Here is a 19,742-nt window from a genome sequence, read left to right on the forward strand (position 1 = left end):
GTTGTACCAAAAAAATTAGATGCATCAGGCCAAAGAAAATACAGATTAGTAATAGATTACAGAAAATTAAATACATTAACAATAGCCGACAGATACCCGATCCCCGAAATTAATGAGGTTCTCTCACAACTAGGAAATAACAAATACTTTTCCGTTCTTGACTTGAAGAGTGGCTTCCATCAGATTCCACTAAGAGAATCCGACATTGAGAAGACAGCATTTTCTATCAATAACGGAAAGTACGAATTCACCAGACTTCCATTCGGGTTGAAAAATGCACCCGCTATTTTCCAACGAGCGCTAGACGACATCCTAAAAGATCATATAGGTAAAATATGTTATGTCTACATAGATGACATAATAGTATTTGGCAATAACGACCAAAGCCACCTAGAAAATGTCGAAACAATTTTCCATACGCTAGAAAAAGCGAACATGAAGGTCCAGTTGGACAAATGTGAATTTTTCAAGAGAGAAGTAGAATTTTTAGGTTTCATTGTCTCTCCCACAGGATTAAAAACCAATCCCACGAAAGTAAAGGCAATTCAAGATTTTCCTTGCCCAAAAACTTTGAAGGATTATGCTAAATTAGCAAAACCCCTGACCTCGCTTTTGAGAGGGGAAGATGGACACGTGTCCAAAAATTCTTCCAGTAAAAAGCCGGTTGTGTTCGACAGTAACGCCATGACTGCTTTCAATAAAATTAAATCCGCGCTAACATCAAACGAAGTCATACTATATTACCCCAATTTCAAAGAAGAATTTCACCTCACTACTGACGCATCAAACTACGCTCTAGGTGCTGTCCTTGAACAATCAGGAAAACCAATAACCTTCATATCCCGATCACTCAACAAAACAGAAGAACATTATGCCGCGAACGAAAAAGAAATGCTGGCAATAATCTGGGCTCTCACCTCACTTAGAAACTATTTGTATGGGTCAGCGAAAGTTGTAATTTTCACAGATCGCCAACCGCTTACTTTTGCATTTAATCATCACAACGGAAAAATGAAAAGATGGAAGTGTATCCTCGAAGAATACAACTATGATATGAAATACAAACCAGGAAGAACTAATGTCGTTGCAGACGCGCTATCCAGACCACCACAAACCGATATTAATACCCTTACCATTACAGACCATAGCAACAAAAGCTCCTCACATCTTCTAATTCCCGCCACCGAAGCACCAATTAATGCCTTCAAGAACCAACTATTCCTAAAGTTTGGAAATGAGGACAGCTACTCATTCCAGATACCATTCCCCAGTTATCACAGACATACCATTACAAAGCAAAACTATTCCGAACAGGATATTATAGCCATATTCAAACGCTATCTAGACCCAGCACTAATCAACGGTCTGCATACCACAGAAAGCTTGATGGGAAAAATCCAGGAGATATATCCACTACACTTCCGAAATATCAAAATACGCTTTACGCAAACCTTGCTCCAGGATATAACAAACGAAACAGAGCAAGAAGAAATAATCGCAAGCGAACATCAAAGAGCACACAGAAACAGTCGCGAAAATAAAGCACAAATTTTAAAGAAATTCTACTTACAAAGCATGCATTCGAAAATCGAAAAAACGGTCAGACAATGCTCCACATGCCGCGAACATAAATACGATAGGCACCCCCCTAAACCTCAAATACAAGAAACCCCTATTCCACAATCACCAGGCGAAATAGTTCATGTTGACATATATTCCACGGATAAGAAATTAATCCTCACCGCCATTGACAAATTTTCTAAATACGTCCAGGTAAAAGTGATACCTTCCAGAGCAATAGAGCACGTTAAAGACCCAATCAGAGAATTAATGATCGCCTTCGGAATTCCGAAACTCGTAGTAATAGATAACGAAAAGTCCCTTAATTCCGCTACCATATCATACCTACTTAAAGACCAAATGTCCATCAACGTTTACACCACTCCGCCTTATAGCAGTACAAGCAATGGACAAATAGAAAGATTCCATAGTACACTGTCAGAAATAATGAGATGCCTAAAAGCAAATTACGCAGGAATAACATTTGAAGAATTACTATTCAAATCAGTTCAAGAATACAATTCCTCAATACACTCAACGACAAAAAGTAAACCAATAGAAATATTTTTTGGAAATAGAATTTATAGTGACCCACAACAGCTAGAACAACAAAGACAGGATAACATTGCCTTACTCAAGAAAAAACAAGAACTTGCAAAAGTTCAACTAGGTTGAATTTTGCCAATGGTCAACCATTCTACACGCGCATTCGCATAATTGCTGACACCTCAACATAATTTGCGTAAACAACAGTCAGCAAACTATTAATAAATAACACTAAAACAATAGTCAGCTAAATATCAATAAATTGAAGTAAACAACGATCAGCAAAAATATCGATTTTGCAATAAAAACAAATAGAGCGCATATTAAAGTGCAACGTGAGTGTGGCCAATAGTAGGTGTAATTTTAAGTTAAGCTAATAATTGTAATTAGTCTTAAGTTGGATTCAAAATAAATAAGTGATGTGCGGACAAAGTTCCGCCAGCTTTTTAAAAACAATTAATAAAATGTAATTGTTTAACTTATATGCTATTTCTGCGCGCTGTTCCTATATCAAAAATTTTGCATCTAAAAGCCACATGAAACTTGTAGATTTGAGTTAATACAAAAGAGTATATTGATATCTTATTAATATAAGTACATATGTGTATACTATTTGACAGACTTCTTTTGAACCAAAAGTTATTTATCAAAACGCTACCACAGTTAAAATGCTGGTGTGGTGCCTATTATAACCTATGTATATACATATGTATCTGTACTCCGAAATACCGCTACTGGGTGCCGTTAAAAAAAGCAGACAAATTAATTTTAAGTTTTCAAAGTTTTCAAATCTCGCAGTTTAATAAATTCTGTTAACTCTCAAGCTAGAAGCAATAAAAATAATGAAAAATCTCGAAGTGCCACAGCTAATGAATTAAACCATAAGTCAGTTTTGAATAACTCATTCCTTGAGCGGATTAAAGGGACATTCGAATTCAAAAATTCGGCACCAAAAGGTGTGGCTAAGAAATTTTTCAGTTGTTGTTGTTACTTATTTGGTTCTTGTTTTTTTTTTGTTTGCTTTATGAATCATTTAAGTACGATTGCATTTAAGATTCATATTTTTCATTTAATTCTTCGTGGTTTATTTGCGGTAAAAACAAAGCCGCATAAAACACATAAGACAACGCATACCTACACATACACATAAATATATAGATATGTTCAAACCCAAATCTATCGAAATAAATCTCCTGCACCTTCAGCTTGCGACACCCGCGAACGCTTCGATTTGTATCATCCCAATTCGCCTTGGAACCGATCGCAACAAACAAAACACCAACAGAATAATTGTCTCACACAGTTGGATCCCTAATCCGAAGCATACACAATCACACAATCTCTAGGCAGAAACTCACTCGAATGGTTATATGGGTCTATATACACACATATACAGAACATACATATTTCCAGACATATGAATATGAATACCAAATAAATGTGTTTTCTTTTATTCTAAATTCATCATTAGATAAAGCGCCTTTAAGTGTAATTTGTTGTTGTTTATCTGCTACCCATTTTTGTTGCGCTTTTAAAAATCATTCGCCTTCTCACAAATATTGACTGTTGCCTTGTTTGATTCTGGCTGTTTGATGTTTTGTGGTTTGCGACCATTAGTGCGGATATATGTGTATATACATATAATATGTATACTACGTTTGTGTGCGTAAGTGAACTGTCTGGCAGAGCTGGTGTTAATCCTCGCTGTTGAGGCGCAGGCTGGTGATTACGATGATGATGATTGATTGTTATTTGAACATCGAAGACCTCAAACACTTTCAAACACATTTATAAAGAAATATACAAATATTTAACAAATATTCATTCATATAGACATATGTATCTATGTAAAAGCATATGCGCATTGAAGACCCAAATAAGCGCGGGCGGTCGTCTAACAAATTGGGTGTCTCCCCAAGTCTTGTGAGTTCGTCACAAGCTTATGTCAATAAAGAGGCGTCTAAAAGAAACACATTATTGTAAAAATAATGAAGTCTAAATGAACTGAATATAACTATAAATACACACACAAACGCATGTGTAGTAGACTTAAGAATTGAAACTGAATTCAGGTGTTGAGAAATAAATTAATCATTCGCTCAACTGGTTTTAAATTATTGTACAATTGTACTTGTAGTACTTCTAATATGAAATCATATGTAGAGAGTTGAGTGTAAGGTAGCCTCGGCATGCGTTCTGCGTGCAAGAATATTGAAATTCTTAATGAACTGAACATCCTACCAGCAGGCTTCAATTAAAACGCCTGAAGAAAAGATATAACACAAATGGGAAATATTACCCAATAATTTCGATATATTCGTAGACAAATCGAACAAACCCTTTTGGTAACTATTATTCAGGGGTGTTGTGGAATCCAAAACAGATTTGCTAAGTTGTCAGAATTGCAAACCACTTCTGTCCTTTTCGAACATAACATACGCAAAACCAATATTATAATCAGTTGTTTATTGGTGTGACAAAATTTGCAAATTAATAAATTTGGAAGCAATTCTATTTAAAGTTTACAAAATGAAATGTAGCTTACATATGCTTCAATGCTTGTACATAAATATATATAGTGATGTGTGATGAAATAGAGCCAGTACTATAGATATATTTTAAATCAATATATTTCAGAATTTTTTTTATTATTTTATTTTTTTTTTATTGGTAGAAAAGAAACAACGCATGGAGTATATATTAAGATACCAATTAAAAGTCTTAAGTCTAAAATCAAAACTAAAAACTCATTAGCATGTCCCGTTTTGGCTGTGCTTTGAAATAGAGCCAGAAGACGTTATTTAAATTTATTTGTTTCCGGTGATTTGAAATCTGTAATTTTTAATGAAATAAGCAAAGAAAGGATAAAGAATAATAACTGTTACATTAATATTTAGTGCAGTATCCATAGTTTTTTATAACTGCTATGCAAAATCTGGACATATAATCTACTAAATTCTAGTACATAACGGCTGGAATTTTATGCCATGCGGCCTTCACTAGCCTCCAAAGGTCCTCTTTATTGGATGGATTTTGGCCTCTCAGAGCCACTTTAAGCTGCCGCCATAAATTTTCTATAGGTTTGAGGTCTGGAGATTGCGGGGGAGAGCTTAAAACTGCCATGCCGTTTTGTCTCAACCATTCCTTTGCCCGCTTCGATGTGTGTTTCGGGTCATTATCTTGTTGAAAGACGCATTTAAGGGGCATATTAAACTCCGCATAAGGTAATATGGTTTCATTTAAAATCTTGGTGTATTGAAATAGCGGACCTGTTCTATAATATGAGAAGCACCCCCAAACCATTATACTCCCACCTCAATGTTGTATCGTATTTTTATTGTGTTGTGGAAGGAATTCGGTATTAGGCGGTCGTCGCACGGAACGACTACCTTGCTTTAAGTTGAATAAATTCACTTTGTTTTCATCTGACCCAAGAATTTTTCGCCATGTACTAACTGGCCATTCAGCACGATCTTCGGCAAGTTTTAACCGTTTTTTTATATTGACTATGGTAAATTTTTTTTTGATTTATAACTTTCGAATGGTTAAAGCATTCACATTCAAAGAATACGGGCGGAAGAGGTCACAAATGGATTTTCTCTCACCTGACTCAGGATTCGCCTTTGAAAAACCGCACTGATTTTGGATTTTTTACCTCTATTTTCTAGTTTTTCTTTATAATTTATTGCATTCGCAACCATTTTGGTTTAGCAGCCTATTCGAACTATTTTGTTTTGGCTTTTTGATTGTAAACTCAAAGTTTTTATCAGTTTTCGGCATTCAGAACTGCGGTGCTCATTTATATGAAACAACAAAATTTGCATTAAATGTATAAAATTAAAACTCTTTACTCACGTTTTGTTAAAAATTTTATTAAATTATTCGCTTCGCAAAATGTTTAATTTTATCGTTTGGCTCTATTATTATTAACACACACGTCATTGCACAGTCAATAGCAGGCTTTCACTGATTCGGAAAAAATAAACTCGCAATTGACTTCAGAAATACTTGAATAATATTCAAAGATTTATCTACCGTGAGTTCATAGAATATTAGGTTCACAATAAACTTTTAAATGAAGTAACATCGTCAGCGATTGTGTGGCTTTATTTTATCGCACATCATTGTATGTATTTACATGCTTACTTTAAAGATTTACGAGTATATCACATGTTTTTAAAATTTTCTTAAAATATCTGATTTCTATAACCTCAATAATTGTGGGATTTTATATTTTATTCTTATGTTTTCCTCTATATAATAAAGCTAAGTTAATTTGTAACAATAAAATAAATTAATTTCTTAAATCACATTTTAAATTTGTCAGCGACTATCTCCTTACTTTGTTTCTGATAACAAAACCGATAAAATTGCTTTCCATGATATCTAAAACTGATACAACTTCTGTTTCAAAAGGCGAACCAATAATTTATCTTTATGAAGCCTACATACTACATTTTTTTATCGGTTTGAGTTCTGAAATCTGTCAGATTCTACAACACCCCTGATTAATTTTTGAATAGTAGGTAAGTGAAATAATGCACTCAACAGCCTAAATCTCGTAATTAAGTGTCGGTCGGAACATGGTATAATGAGTATATCATTAGCATTGTCATGGTAAGCACAATAAGATTTTCACTTAGGTGTCTTCATACTTTGTCTTAAAACCCTTAGTAAAACTCAACCAAAGAAATACTCCTTAAAAAAATTTAATAAAGCTAAACACCATCATTTTCGAGCTTTATGTGTTGCTACGATATTTTTTTCTACTGGGATAGCACCTTAGTAAAGAAGATATCTGTACGATTTCAAATTTGTAATATAAAAAAAAGCGTTATCAAAGTTTTGGTTTTTGTTCAATTATTTACTTGCATAGTCACACCACACAGCAAAAATAAACTCTGATTCCTTTAATACATTCAACAAAATAAAAAAGTAAATATATACTTGATAGAAAATATTTATATACGCATGTTAAAAAATAAGGTATTTTCTTTGAATATTTTGATTAATTAAGGTTGTAAATAATTAATATGCTCTCCTTTATTGGTTGAGTCAAGATGGCATCGATTCAAGCAAAGATTTTAGCGTTAACACGGCGATTGAAGCCCATTTTCGCTGTATTGCCATTTTTAATTATTTTGCGGTAATAAACGAGCATCCATTTTTAAAAACTTTATCAGATAATATTATTATTCGCCACAGATCCTCGATAGGGTTTTAAGCCGGCCTTTTTTCTGGCCACTTCAAAAGCGGAATTTTTCTGGACTCAGAAAACCTTTTAGTAAGAGTTGCATTGCGGATCGGGACATTGTCTTGTAAGTAAGTCGAATTGTCCTCGTAAAGTTACCCTGCAAATTCTATTTATTCACTATCAAGCAAGTCGAAATATATTGGTACATTCGTATTTGTCGCTATGTGGCTTATTAATGACTAATGACAAGATTCTCTTGCTGAAGTTTTTAATAATATCGACACGACTTATGATTTGATTTTTCTTTCGTAAATTAAATTGTTTGTACTTATTGAATCTCGTGGGTTGTGTTGCTAATAAAACTACATATATATTTGTAGTGTGAATAAGTGTTTACTCCTGGAGAGAACTTCCAATTCCTTTACTCTTAACTATTTTTGTTATAATTCTGCTCTAAATTCATTCAATCATTCATCATTTCTGGCTGTTTATGTGTAAATTTGGGCGGTGTTTAGGGTAATTCAACCCAAATTATACACTATATTCAAAGCCATTGAGTATAACTCAAGTGTATGATGCAACTTGGTGGCTAGCTCTGTTTGATTATGTTCACACGAGGACTTTTTTGGCGTTCAACCCGGCACGCAAATGCAGAAAATTGTCCGAATCAAGTTGTGTGTGTCGGTCGTGTAAACGCAATGGGGATACCAAAAGAGAATTTGCCTATATGAAACGACAAAAAGAGTCCTCATCTGAGCGCAATCTATTACGCTGGAATGGTTTGAAACACAAGCAATTGAAAATTAACACTTTCATGATACTTAATGTATATAAAGTACAACAAAATTCAAAGAGATAAGGGAGATAATCCTTTTAGTTCATAATATTTTTAAGGAGTGCCACCTTTTAATATCTTTCCAGTTTGACTGTATATTAATAAAGCAATGGAAATATTAAAATGTGAACATCCGACCAAGATTAAAAGATATTTATGTCAGAGATATTTTTGCGAAGGGTTGCCACCTGTTAAAATAAAAAAATGTGGGCTTAAAAATGCTACAGGCTTTTAGAAAATTTTTTTTATAATAAAATAAACAAAATAATGTTAATACTCAGATCGGTTGCTAAAAGACGTCGGTAAAGTTGGTTACTAACATAAAAGGTAAAGGTAATATTGTAATATTGTGCATTATTTTAAAACCAAACCATAATTTGGTTAGTGGAATAGACACATAGTATTTAAAGTTTAGTAATCTAATCCGGCGTCTTAAATATGGTATCTCCTAAATCTTTTGGACCAAGTCTGTTTTATTTTGGACTATGTCATTTTCAATCTGACATAGAAAACTTAAATGACTACATTTTAGCACAATTGAATGATAGCCAGGAATTTTTAGTTGCAGTATATACTGGTGAACAGCCAACTGCATAATCCCTGATGACGACGCGGCACGTTCCACCAATATGTAACACTTAAGAGACACAAATTCAAAAACCGCTGTCATCAGTTTATAAAAAAAAAGGTTTGAGCAACTATCGGATAGAACTTTTTTGAGTTTGGTTAAAAATTAGATTCGGTTACGTGAAATTCCCACCCATTCAAGCCGGTCGACAGTCTAAGCCGTGGCATCTAATATTGAGCAGGCAGGGAGACATAGCTTGCAATCATATGCTTTACATATGTACTCATGTGCAAAAAGTTTTATATACATATATCTATGTATACCATTTAAGTGAATATATACCTTATGTATGTATAGGGATCTACACATTTCTGCTTCAATTTTGTCCCGAAAGCACTGCAGCTTCGTGTGGTGAACATAATAAAAATTGATTGACAGCAGGCTATCATGAGAATGCACACACCATGAATGCAAACTCAAATGCTTAGTATGAATGTATTGTATGTAAGTATATGCACATATACATATGTATAAGGAGGTATATACTTGACTACAGGCTTACGTTTTACGCGTCGCCTTCACATGCAGCCATAAAGTGTTTACATATGTGTGTGTGAGCATGTTTAAAATAAGCTGATGGATGCCTGAGTTGCTGTTGTTGCTGTATTTGCTCCAATATATTTGTCGAACAGAGGATTGCCGTTAAAAGCTTTTACAATTGTTTGCAACCATATTCTGCAAAAGGAATACAAAAGCGAAGGAGAAGTGGACAAAAAAACGGAATAACGATAAATTGGTTACACGTCACACACAGTGTGGTTATGACAGCAGCAGCAGGCCACAACAACAGTAGCGCTTGTGGTAGCAGCGAAACCGTTTTAAGATGACCACAGAGCGATAAGTGGTGCATCGGCAGCGTGCAATTTCGGCGGCGTTTCTTTCCGCTTCGATTTAACAACCGCACAAAGGAACGAATCAAAACAACTCTGTGGCCAAAACTGTCAAATCTCTCTCTATATATATAGTATATATATGTATAGTATGTCTGACGTAGCTAATACTTCAATTAGGACACTGAACTGTTTGTATTGTCAGCTGATAGACGGACGAGGCTGTCGGCAGTTAGTGGTTGCTGTGTTTGAGACTTCGTCAGTCGCGGCGACGGCGTTATCAACTCACAGCAATCGGTTAATGATGATGTATCTCGCACTCTCATCTTTTTTAAGTGGGTGAAGTTCAATGCAAGCGTCCGCCAGAAGTGCAGAAAACCGTAATGAAATGAACTGCGCTCGACAAATCGCAATGCCGATCAAAACCGATGCAAGCATGTTTAATAAAAAGGAAAAAATACAGCTTTTAGCATCAATACTCGTTAAATAAAATGTTTGCTTTAAAAAATTCTCTGTGTAGGTTAACTCGAAAGGTTAGGAATGCAATACATTTAACAACTCAAGTTCTCGATAAATCGTCTTATAAAACTCGTTTAAAATAATTTGGTTTTTGTTAATCAACTTTCATTTCGATTTTCCTTAACATTTGCAAAGCCATTTTTCTATTAAAGTCTCTTATATAATTCAGTCAGTGAAAAGTTCCGTTAATCACGACTTATGGGTATTGAAAGGTAAATCATCCCTCGTTGCCCTTCAGTTCGTCTATGTCGCGCTGGCTATACCATATACGGTGGTACCACGGATCTTGGGAACACAGGCGGGAACATTTGGATTAAAACAGCTATATTTAGTATACTTATGTATTATTGTGTTATTTATGTTAGTATGTTTTTATCGAAAGCAATTTTAATCATTTTGAAGGTATTTAGCCTGTGACCTTTTATGTTGAACTGTATAGCAATATATATTGGCCTGTCACCAGTAGAGTCTCGGGATGTGGCAAACCCTCTTCACTAAGATCTACACTAAGAGGTCCACTTGTGGCAGAAACCTGTACCCTTATCACTAGCTAACTGTAGACTCAGCGCAACTGCTGGCCACAACTTATGTGGCAGGCCGTAATTAGTTCGACATATTGTTGCACCAAAGTAAAACAATAAAAAATTAAAAGAAGTAAGGAAGTGCTAAGTTCGGATGTAACCGAACATTTTATACTCTCGCAAAGCAAATGTATAACATAGAAATATGAAAAGAATGTTATGTACCGAATTTGGTTGAAATCGGTTAAGCAGATCCCAACATATGGGTTTTCACCTAAAAGTGGGCGGTGCCACGCCCACTCAATAATTTTGAACGCGGTTCCTATAAAGTCATCTCATACCATCCCAGGTGCCGCCAGTCTCTGGCGTGTTTAGTGCTTGGTTTATTGCGCTTTTAATATTTTTTAACAGTACCGTTATATGGGGAGGGGTTGTCACCCGATTTCAACCATGCCACCCCATCACACTGTCGATAGAGGGTCCGAAAACATTTGTTATCAGTGAATTTTGTTATTATAGCTTAAGCGGTTTAGGAGATATGCACATTAAACTTATTAGGGGCGGGACCACGCCCACTTAAAAAAAAAATAACTACGGATGCCGCTCCCTAATGCGATCCTGTGTACCAAATAGCAGTCTTGGCAGGGGTCCGATTACGCCCATCTGCAATACCAACCGTCTTACGGTACCAAGAAACATGTGTACTAAGTTTCATTAAGATATCTCAATTTTTACTCAAGTTACAGCTTGCACGGACGGACGGACAGACAGACGGACAGACGGACGGAGGTGATACAAACAACCGTTAGGTGAACAAAACTATTATACTCTGTAGCAACAAGTTGCGAGAGTATAAAAAAAAAACTTTAAAAAGTAATAAAAAATTTCCTGTTTTTTTGTGACGTTGCTGTTAATGATGCCGATGCCGCTCCAATTGCTGTCACTTGTTTCCTGTTTGCATTTTCCGTTTGCTCTCGAATAGCGTATGTGTTTTTATAATTTCAACAAAGTATTGCGTTGGCTTTCGACTGATTAAACACATTAAGCTGGACGTCAAATCGTTTGATGTCTCTTAGTTTTTGCGTGGTATATATATACTTATATATATATATATAGCCATGTATGTGCATGCATATGAGTGTGTGGCAGCATTTAAATTAGCCACGGGTTTTTCAACTTTGAAAATTTTAATAATAAACGAACGTAATTGCTTTTTCATAAATAATCGTTGGTTAAATTCACAACAACAATGCATGACAACATTCATTAATAAGTGACCAATAATTGAGAATTTATAAAGAGCCAATCAATTGTGTGGAAACTGTTAACCAATAACGACGTTGATGTGTGTGTGTGTATTCATAATTAAATTGTTTTGTAAGGTGGTCTGCTACGAGGTACTACTTTTCATTGAAATATAATTAATGTTAGTGTTTCTTAATTGCCACAAATATTTATTTAATATATCTGTAGTTATTGTAGCACATTCACTTTTGCAACACTTTTATAACAGCATTTCAGTTGCACCATGCAGCGTGGGAAAAGAAAGACTTTTTCTGGCTTATTAGATCAGAAAAAATGTACACTCTCCGTTTACAGACCCCCCACATGTAATTGCCTCAATGAAATCAAACTTAGAATATCAGACAAAAGACACAGGTTTGTGTACCCTACTGAAGGTTAATGAATTTGTCTAAGACTGATGTCGAAACTTGACTTTTATTTTTATAGGGGCAGTCAAATGGTTTGGATGCAGCTTTCTATAATTTTTTATCCTTTAGTACCAAACAAACCATTCCACCATTGTATGAGAAACGGTTATAATCCATTGTAGCTCTTAACTAAAATGAATATTTGTAGTGCCACTAGAGGAGTGAGTACCAGGCATTAGCCGCAATCGCACAAGTATCAAATTCAAATGTGTGAACGAACTATCAACGAGCGAATGAATAAGAGTGCGTGTGAATGACATAATTGAGCGATCTCGCGGTTATAGTAGAGCACATTTCCGCATTGATGTTATTTCTGCTATTTAATTAGGTGCTTACTGTTTATTCATATTCATATCTCACATTTTCTTAAATTACTTACAGGTGGTTTTGCCATTTCGATGACGACAACTATGTGAATATTCCACGATTAGTCAAACTCTTGGACGAGTACAGCCCTTCAGTTGATTGGTACCTCGGCAAGCCTAGTATTTTTTCGCCACTGGAGATACATCTGGACAGTGTGAGTTTATATAATGTCGCCAATAAAGAATCAAAAAATTAATGCATACATTTATATTGAAAACAGTATCCTACTTCAACGCATAAAAACAAGACATCGAGTGAGAAAATTTCGTTTTGGTTTGCAACAGGCGGCGCTGGCTTCTGTCTAAGTCGTGCACTCACTATGAAAATGTTGCCAATAGCCGGCGGTGGCAAATTCATTAGTATCGGGCGGAAAATACGATTTCCTGATGACGTCACCATGGGCTTTATCATCGGTGAGTTTGTTTTCTTTTTTTCAATTAAATGAATTCCTATTGAATACGTTAATTTCCTGGCGGAAATAGTAGTTTATTTGTCAGAGGAATTCAGGAAGTTTTGTGACTGATAAGAAACTCTCTCTAAAAGAGAGAAATAACTTTTTGACTTTTTTTAGGCTTTAGATAGTAAATTAACTAACATAATTTTAATAATGGAAAATCCTTAAAATAAATCTATATTTAATGAATTTGTGAATGTCCTTTTGTATGTAAACACAATTCCCCCGATTTTAAAATTGAAACTTTAGTCGTTTAGACAACCCTGCTATATAAATTCTGCCTGGCAGCTATAAAACTTGTAAATTATTATATAATAGTTGCACATAGTGCATTAGCCCTTAGTCAAAGTCGGCAAAAGGTAAAATTGCCTTCAAAAATATAGACATGAATGCACAGATTGAACAGATTCAAAAGCAGGCGCGTTTTGGTATATAGCTTCTGTTCAATATTTTGCCCGCCAACTGTTATCAACCATCTAGACCAGGGGTGCTCACGCTATAGCTCACTTTAGCTCCCAACAACATCAATGTGGCTCCACAAGAGCATTACTTTCAATAAACTCAGAATTCGCAAAATGGTCACAATTAGCTAATTGGCTTGTGCTGGTGCCGTCTTCTGTTATGTCCTTCAGGACTTATATTAAGCTATCTAATTTTTCTAACAAGAATGACATGAAGTGAACGGTGTGAGTTTGACAGAGCTTTGTTTAATTATACCCTAAATACTGTATTAACTTTGTAACACCCAAAAGGAAACGTCGAAGACCCAATAAAGTGTTTACTTATATAAATGATCAGCATTAGGAGCTGAGTCGATTTCGCCATGTCCGTCTGTATATACGCTAAATAGTATTTTAGTTTATGAGATAGCCATCTGAAATTTAATCAAATTTTGCACACGTTCTGCGGAATAAATATCTTCTTATAACAAAAAATGCACCTGTGAAGGGTATTATAGCATCGGTTAAACTTTTTTAGTGTTATCTTTATAATATATATATAATATAACAGGGAAGTTCAATGCAATTAGCTTGCATGGACTTAAGAAACTTTTATCTAATCATTAGTATTTATATGCATATTTAGTTTTTTTTCATGTATATTAATTACAAACATTTTAAATCTTCGAAAAGGTGAGAGCTTTATTGATTGAATTATTCTATTTCAGAGCATCTACTAAAAGTTCCGCTGCGCGTAGTCGAGAATTTCCATTCGCACTTGGAGCCCATGGAGCACATACGTCCGGACACTTTTCAGGATCAGGTTTCCTTCAGCTATGCGCACATGCGAAATCAGTGGAATGTCGTAAGGGTGGACGGTTTCGATTTAGCAAAAGATCCAAAGCGTTTCTACTCGCTTCATTGCAAATTGTTTCCTTACTTCAGCTTTTGCCCACCCAGATGATTCTGCTGAATGCGAATGCAGAGAAGTCCCCAGCAAGAAAGTTGCAAAAGTTTTGTAACTAAAACTCAAAACTGTGATGTAGATTAAGGTGTAAAAAGATTCCCGTGTATATAAAAATATAAGTTATATAAATATAGTTGCCTTAAACAAAATAAAAAACGACAATATATATAATGCTAGCTAAATTCATGTTATCATCGCAAACAATCTAAAATTTAATGATAAGAAATATTTATGTAAAATATAAGAAATTATCGTTTGAATTATAGATCCTAAGGAGTGGCAATAGTAAGTTACTAAATTGTTCCAAAACATCTAATTAAGTGCTTCCTTTAATTATTAAGTATTGTTCTATATTTTTTTAGGATTTCTAGTCTCTGAAAGAGAATCAATGCAAATGTGTACATGCTTCAATGCTGTTGTTGAAATTTGCGCAAAAAAATATATTCATTGTAAATATTTAGTATAAAATTTGTATATACATAAATAGTAAGTATATACAAACATACAATTTGTACTTTAAGTCTTCCATTTACATAAACTCTTCCAGAAAATCAGAAAAGCATTCACAATGCAAAATACAATTAGTCCTTATATACCTATTTAGCTACAAATACAAAATGGTGTGTTAAATATATAATAATAATGATTGATGATATATTTTGTAGACGGAAATAAAAAGGTTGTGTTTTACTAAGTTGACCTTGAGGCAAGAATTCATATTTTACAATCTTGCAACATGTTGCTTCAGAGTATAATAGTTTTGTTCACATAACTGTTGTTTGTATCACTTCAAACTAATAGAGATAGATATTATATATATTATAGATAGGTTAAATATATAAAATTGAAATCCGAATGTTTGTCTGTCTGTCCGTCCGTCTGTGCAAGCTGTAACATGAGTAAAAATTGAGATATCCTAATGAAACTTGGTACACGTGCTCCTTGATAAAATGACGAGTTCGTAGATGGGCGTAATCGGACCACTGACAACGCCATTAAATAAAAATGTATACAATGCCTTAACTAAGCACTAAATAAAGATATAAAACTGTTATTTTGCACAGGGGATCGCATTAGCATGGGCACCTGTGGGTAAATACTTTTGAAAAATTGGACGCTGCCTTGCTTTCTAACAGGTTTAACATACGTATTTTGTTAATCAAAAAATGAATTCAATTTTACACCCGAGAAGTTATCAAAGGTCTTTACAGGAGCCAATATAAGACAATGTTCGTGGAATAGCCACATTTAGGTGAAAACCCCTATCTCTGGACCTACTTTACCGATATCTAGACCAAATTAAGTATATAATATTACCTTGACATTCCTATAATCCAGTGCGATGGTTTAAATCGGACTACAACCACGCCCACTTCGTTTTAATACAATTTTAAATTACATCTGATTCTTTTACTTACAAGTATGCAAATAAAACACCAATATATGTATAGGAAAAAAACTCTGCCGGAATATTGCGCTTAAAGTAGGCCACCTTAAGAACAAAAATTGTCAAAATCGGACTACAAATGTTTAAGCCCTCAGATACCGAATATGTGACCCCAATTCTTACAGCGAACATTTTATCAATAATATCGGTCAATATGAGAGATATGTTATTGAAACTCGAAGCAAATCCTGTCCTGATAACAGTATGCCTGTATGTCAGAAATGGGTTGAATCGGATGAAGGCTTCTCTTAACATCGGCTAATATGTGAATTATTTTACTGAAAACGAAAGAACGTGTTTTACTAATAACAATGTATCTTTGTACTTAAAATAAATACAATCGGGTGAAAACTTGCTCTAGCCCCCATATTACTAATATCACGATTTTCGAACATCAGGCTGGCTTTACTCCATATATAATAATAATTGGTGATGGTAAATGTACCTTAATGAAACCTATGGGGCATGTTATTAGTATGTGATATTGTAAAACTAGTTGAAATCAGGTCAATGCATCCTTCAGACCGCATATATCTAATAAACAATTTTCAAACTTCCGGTTAGAATTATACCATATACCGCATTACCCTTACTCCCATGTACTACATACATTTAATAATTTTTGTGTTTCTAACAAGCCCCCAATATATCGTGTATAATGATTTCCGACTTTCCGCCGGACTTTAAACTGTACAAGTTGGTACTTCCCTGAAAGTGAGTATATGACCTTCAATATAAGTAATGAAACACCAATTTCGATTGCTATCCATTCACGATTTCGTTAAATAGTGAATGCTGAATTCTTTCGCAACATTTTTATACTCTTGTAACATGTTGCTACAGAGTATAATAGTTTTCTTCACCCAATGGCTGTTTGTAAATATCACCCAAAACTAATCGAGTTGGATATAGGATTATGTATATATCAATTATCAGGATGATGAGACGAGTTGAAATCCGAGTGACAGTCTGTCCGTCTATCTCTGCAAGCTGTAACTTTAGTAAAAATTGAGATTTCTTGATGAATCTTGGTACATTGCAGATGGGCTTAATCGGACCATTACTACGCCCATAAAACGCCATTAATCGATAACCTATAAAGTGCCATAACTAAGCCTCACAATAAGATACAAGGACAATGCTACAACGAATCACATAAGTGAGGGGCATCTGCTGTTTAAACTTTTTTTAAAGTGGACGTGCTCCCGCCCTCTAATAGGTTTAATTGGCTTATCTACCAAACCGCTAAAGCTGTAATAACCAATTAATGTTCCCGGCCATTCCCCAATTAACGGTTTTAAATAAAACTATTGAAAGTGCGATAACTCATTAAATAAACAAGTCAGAGACGTTGAATTGTACAATAGTATGATACAATTAAGCTTTATAGGAGCCAAAACAACAATTGGGCAATGGACGTGGAACCGCCCAGCTTTAGGAGAAAAATCATATTTTGGGACTTGCAAGACGGATTTCAACAAAATTTGGTTTGTAATGGTCTTCTAACATTCATATGTTACGTTACGAAAATGGGTGAAGTCGGTTTACAATCACGCCTACTTCCCATATAACACAACTTTTAGTTCCATATGATTCTCTCACTTTCTAGTATGCAAATCAAGCAAAAATGTGTCGGGATAAAACTTTGCACCAATAACGCCTTAAAAGTATGCCTCCTAATGACCAAAAATTGTCGAAAACGAACCGAAACTGTTCAAGACCCGATGTACTGATTATGTGGACCCCAGTACATATAGTTGACTTTTTACTAAATATAATGAAATTCATGAAATATAATATCTTTCTCTTACATCAGTGCGCCCTGCTGCCATAAAGGGGTAACATCGGGTCAATACTCGTACTTTCCCTATTAAAGATTCACATTAAGATGTGATAATAGATAAACCGTGTCCCTGTCTGTTCAAATGCTATTTTCAATCATTTCAGTTTTGCGACGCATTTTAATATGAAGTTCATGAAGTCAACATGATTGAAAAGTTTCTGCGCTCGAAATGAAAAAATACTGTTTTTGGTACGAAATATATACTTGTATATAATATATCCTCCAATAATTTTATGCCCTCCCTATTATGACTTTCCGGAAGCTCTGCAAAATACCGTCTACGGCTGTAATAGCTTCTTCATTCGACGAAATGATTTAAACGAAGGAATTGTATCAGGTTTCTGAAGAGGTAGTAGTCGCTGGGAGTCAAATCTGGTAAATACGGTGGATAGTCAAACAATTCGTACTTTAATAGTATAAATTATTCTTTTGTGCTGAAAACCAAGTCTTTTCTCACGAATTTTTTCATCCAGGTGATCCAAAAGGCTGCAATAATATTCACAGTTGATTGTTTTACCTTTCTGCAGATAATCTATCAACAAAATTCCTTTTGCATCCCAAAAAACTGATGACATAAGCTTATTCGCTGATCGTTGTGACTTCACCTACTTTATAGCAGAACAATCAGTTTTAGTTCAATGTAAACGTTCTTGTTTCAATTTAGAATCATGGTGGTAGATCCAAGCCACGATGCAAGAAATCGGTTTTATTTCACTTAAAACGCTCTAAATTATGCTGAGAAATTTGTTTTCGATTCGAGAGAAAATAGTGTTATAGAAACTGATTTTACTGACAATTCTACAGATGTTAAAAACATTTAATTTCGAAATATAAAAAAGCGTCGTACTTAAATTTGTATTTGCTTCGGGGATTATGGTTTCTACACTAAGTGCGCAATTTCTTTTTAATGCAAACATTTCTTTCTGAAGGTAAAAATTACAATTTTTGAGCAAATTGCAAAAATGCAATTGCCCAATATATATTGGATATATACTTGATGCATGCTGTTCATATTAATTATTAATTAATTATACTAACAAGACTAACAGGGGAATTATTAGGCTCTTAAATGAAGCTATATCAGAGGTAACTGCTGGAAATTTGACTGTTAAGCAGAAACTAAAACATATAGGTCGCAAATTAATATTATATAATATCTGGCACAGACATCTGTACAAAAAGCAGTATACTTGTATTGCTGCATTCGACTCCATTTTTCTAAAGGGAAACTTCAGAACTTTCCTTCAGGTTCGAGTGAAATAATCGTAGCCAGTAGTTTAGACTAAAGACCCGATCAGTTAGTTACAAGAGAGTGATCATGAGGAAGAAGAGGGGAAAATAATAATTTACTAGAAAGTGGGGTTGTCTCTTAAAAACGGTCTCGGGTTTGTTGAAAAATGTATAAAATCATGAATAATTTGGTATAGAAGATTGACCCCTCATATGTGCAAAGTAGAGTATTTGCGCGGAATGGTATTGGTTTAGTATCCATATCGGATTGAACAGCAAGATGTTATTGAAAAAGAGAAAAGCAGACTTTCATAATAAAACCTATGAAAATATGATGAGTTTGAGCAAAGAGAACTTAAAGAGTTTCAGAAAGATATAATAATAAAGCAGACTTAAAAGAAAGGGCTCTAAATGAACTACCTCTTGTGGAAAATGAGTTCAGGGTGTTGGAACTTCAAGAAATAAACCCAAAAATTAATTTGTCGAAATTGCATGGTGAAGATTCAACAAATAATGGTTGAAGAATTATTTTTTTGGTTCAAAGTATAAATATTATATTAAGCAAAGAACTTATTTGACATATTTGCAGCACTAACTAAAAACAAGTCGTCCGTTTTATGAGTACATTGATAGCAGGTGTAGGAAAGTGT

At 34.5% G+C, this 19,742-nt stretch overlaps 1 protein-coding gene and 1 long non-coding RNA gene across 4 annotated transcripts in view; one reads left to right on the plus strand and one right to left on the minus strand.

Annotated features, from left to right (window-relative positions):
* fng (Fringe glycosyltransferase) overlaps positions 1-15,250 on the plus strand; it is a 101,375-nt gene extending 86,125 nt beyond the window's left edge. For both annotated transcript variants that reach the window (XM_014240250.3, XM_014240251.3), the window contains exons 5-7: positions 12,727-12,865; positions 12,932-13,124; positions 14,334-15,250. In XM_014240250.3, the coding sequence (XP_014095725.1) occupies positions 12,727-12,865; positions 12,932-13,124; positions 14,334-14,569 (568 nt within the window). In that variant the 3' untranslated portion in view covers positions 14,570-15,250. The remainder of the gene's footprint in view (positions 1-12,726; positions 12,866-12,931; positions 13,125-14,333) is intronic.
* Positions 4,865-6,063, minus strand: LOC118680762 (uncharacterized). Of its 2 annotated transcripts, XR_004976362.2 has the most exons (3): positions 5,962-6,063; positions 4,992-5,892; positions 4,865-4,938 (listed from the first exon to the last, which is right to left on the minus strand). It is a non-coding gene; the product is annotated as an uncharacterized lncRNA (long non-coding RNA). The 2 variants fall into 2 exon arrangements; XR_011396970.1 differs by having other exon boundaries at positions 4,865-5,892.
* Positions 15,251-19,742: the final 4,492 nt, after the last annotated feature.

This window comes from Bactrocera oleae, chromosome 6, assembly GCF_042242935.1.
Source record: "Bactrocera oleae isolate idBacOlea1 chromosome 6, idBacOlea1, whole genome shotgun sequence".
NCBI lineage: Eukaryota > Metazoa > Arthropoda > Insecta > Diptera > Tephritidae > Bactrocera > Bactrocera oleae.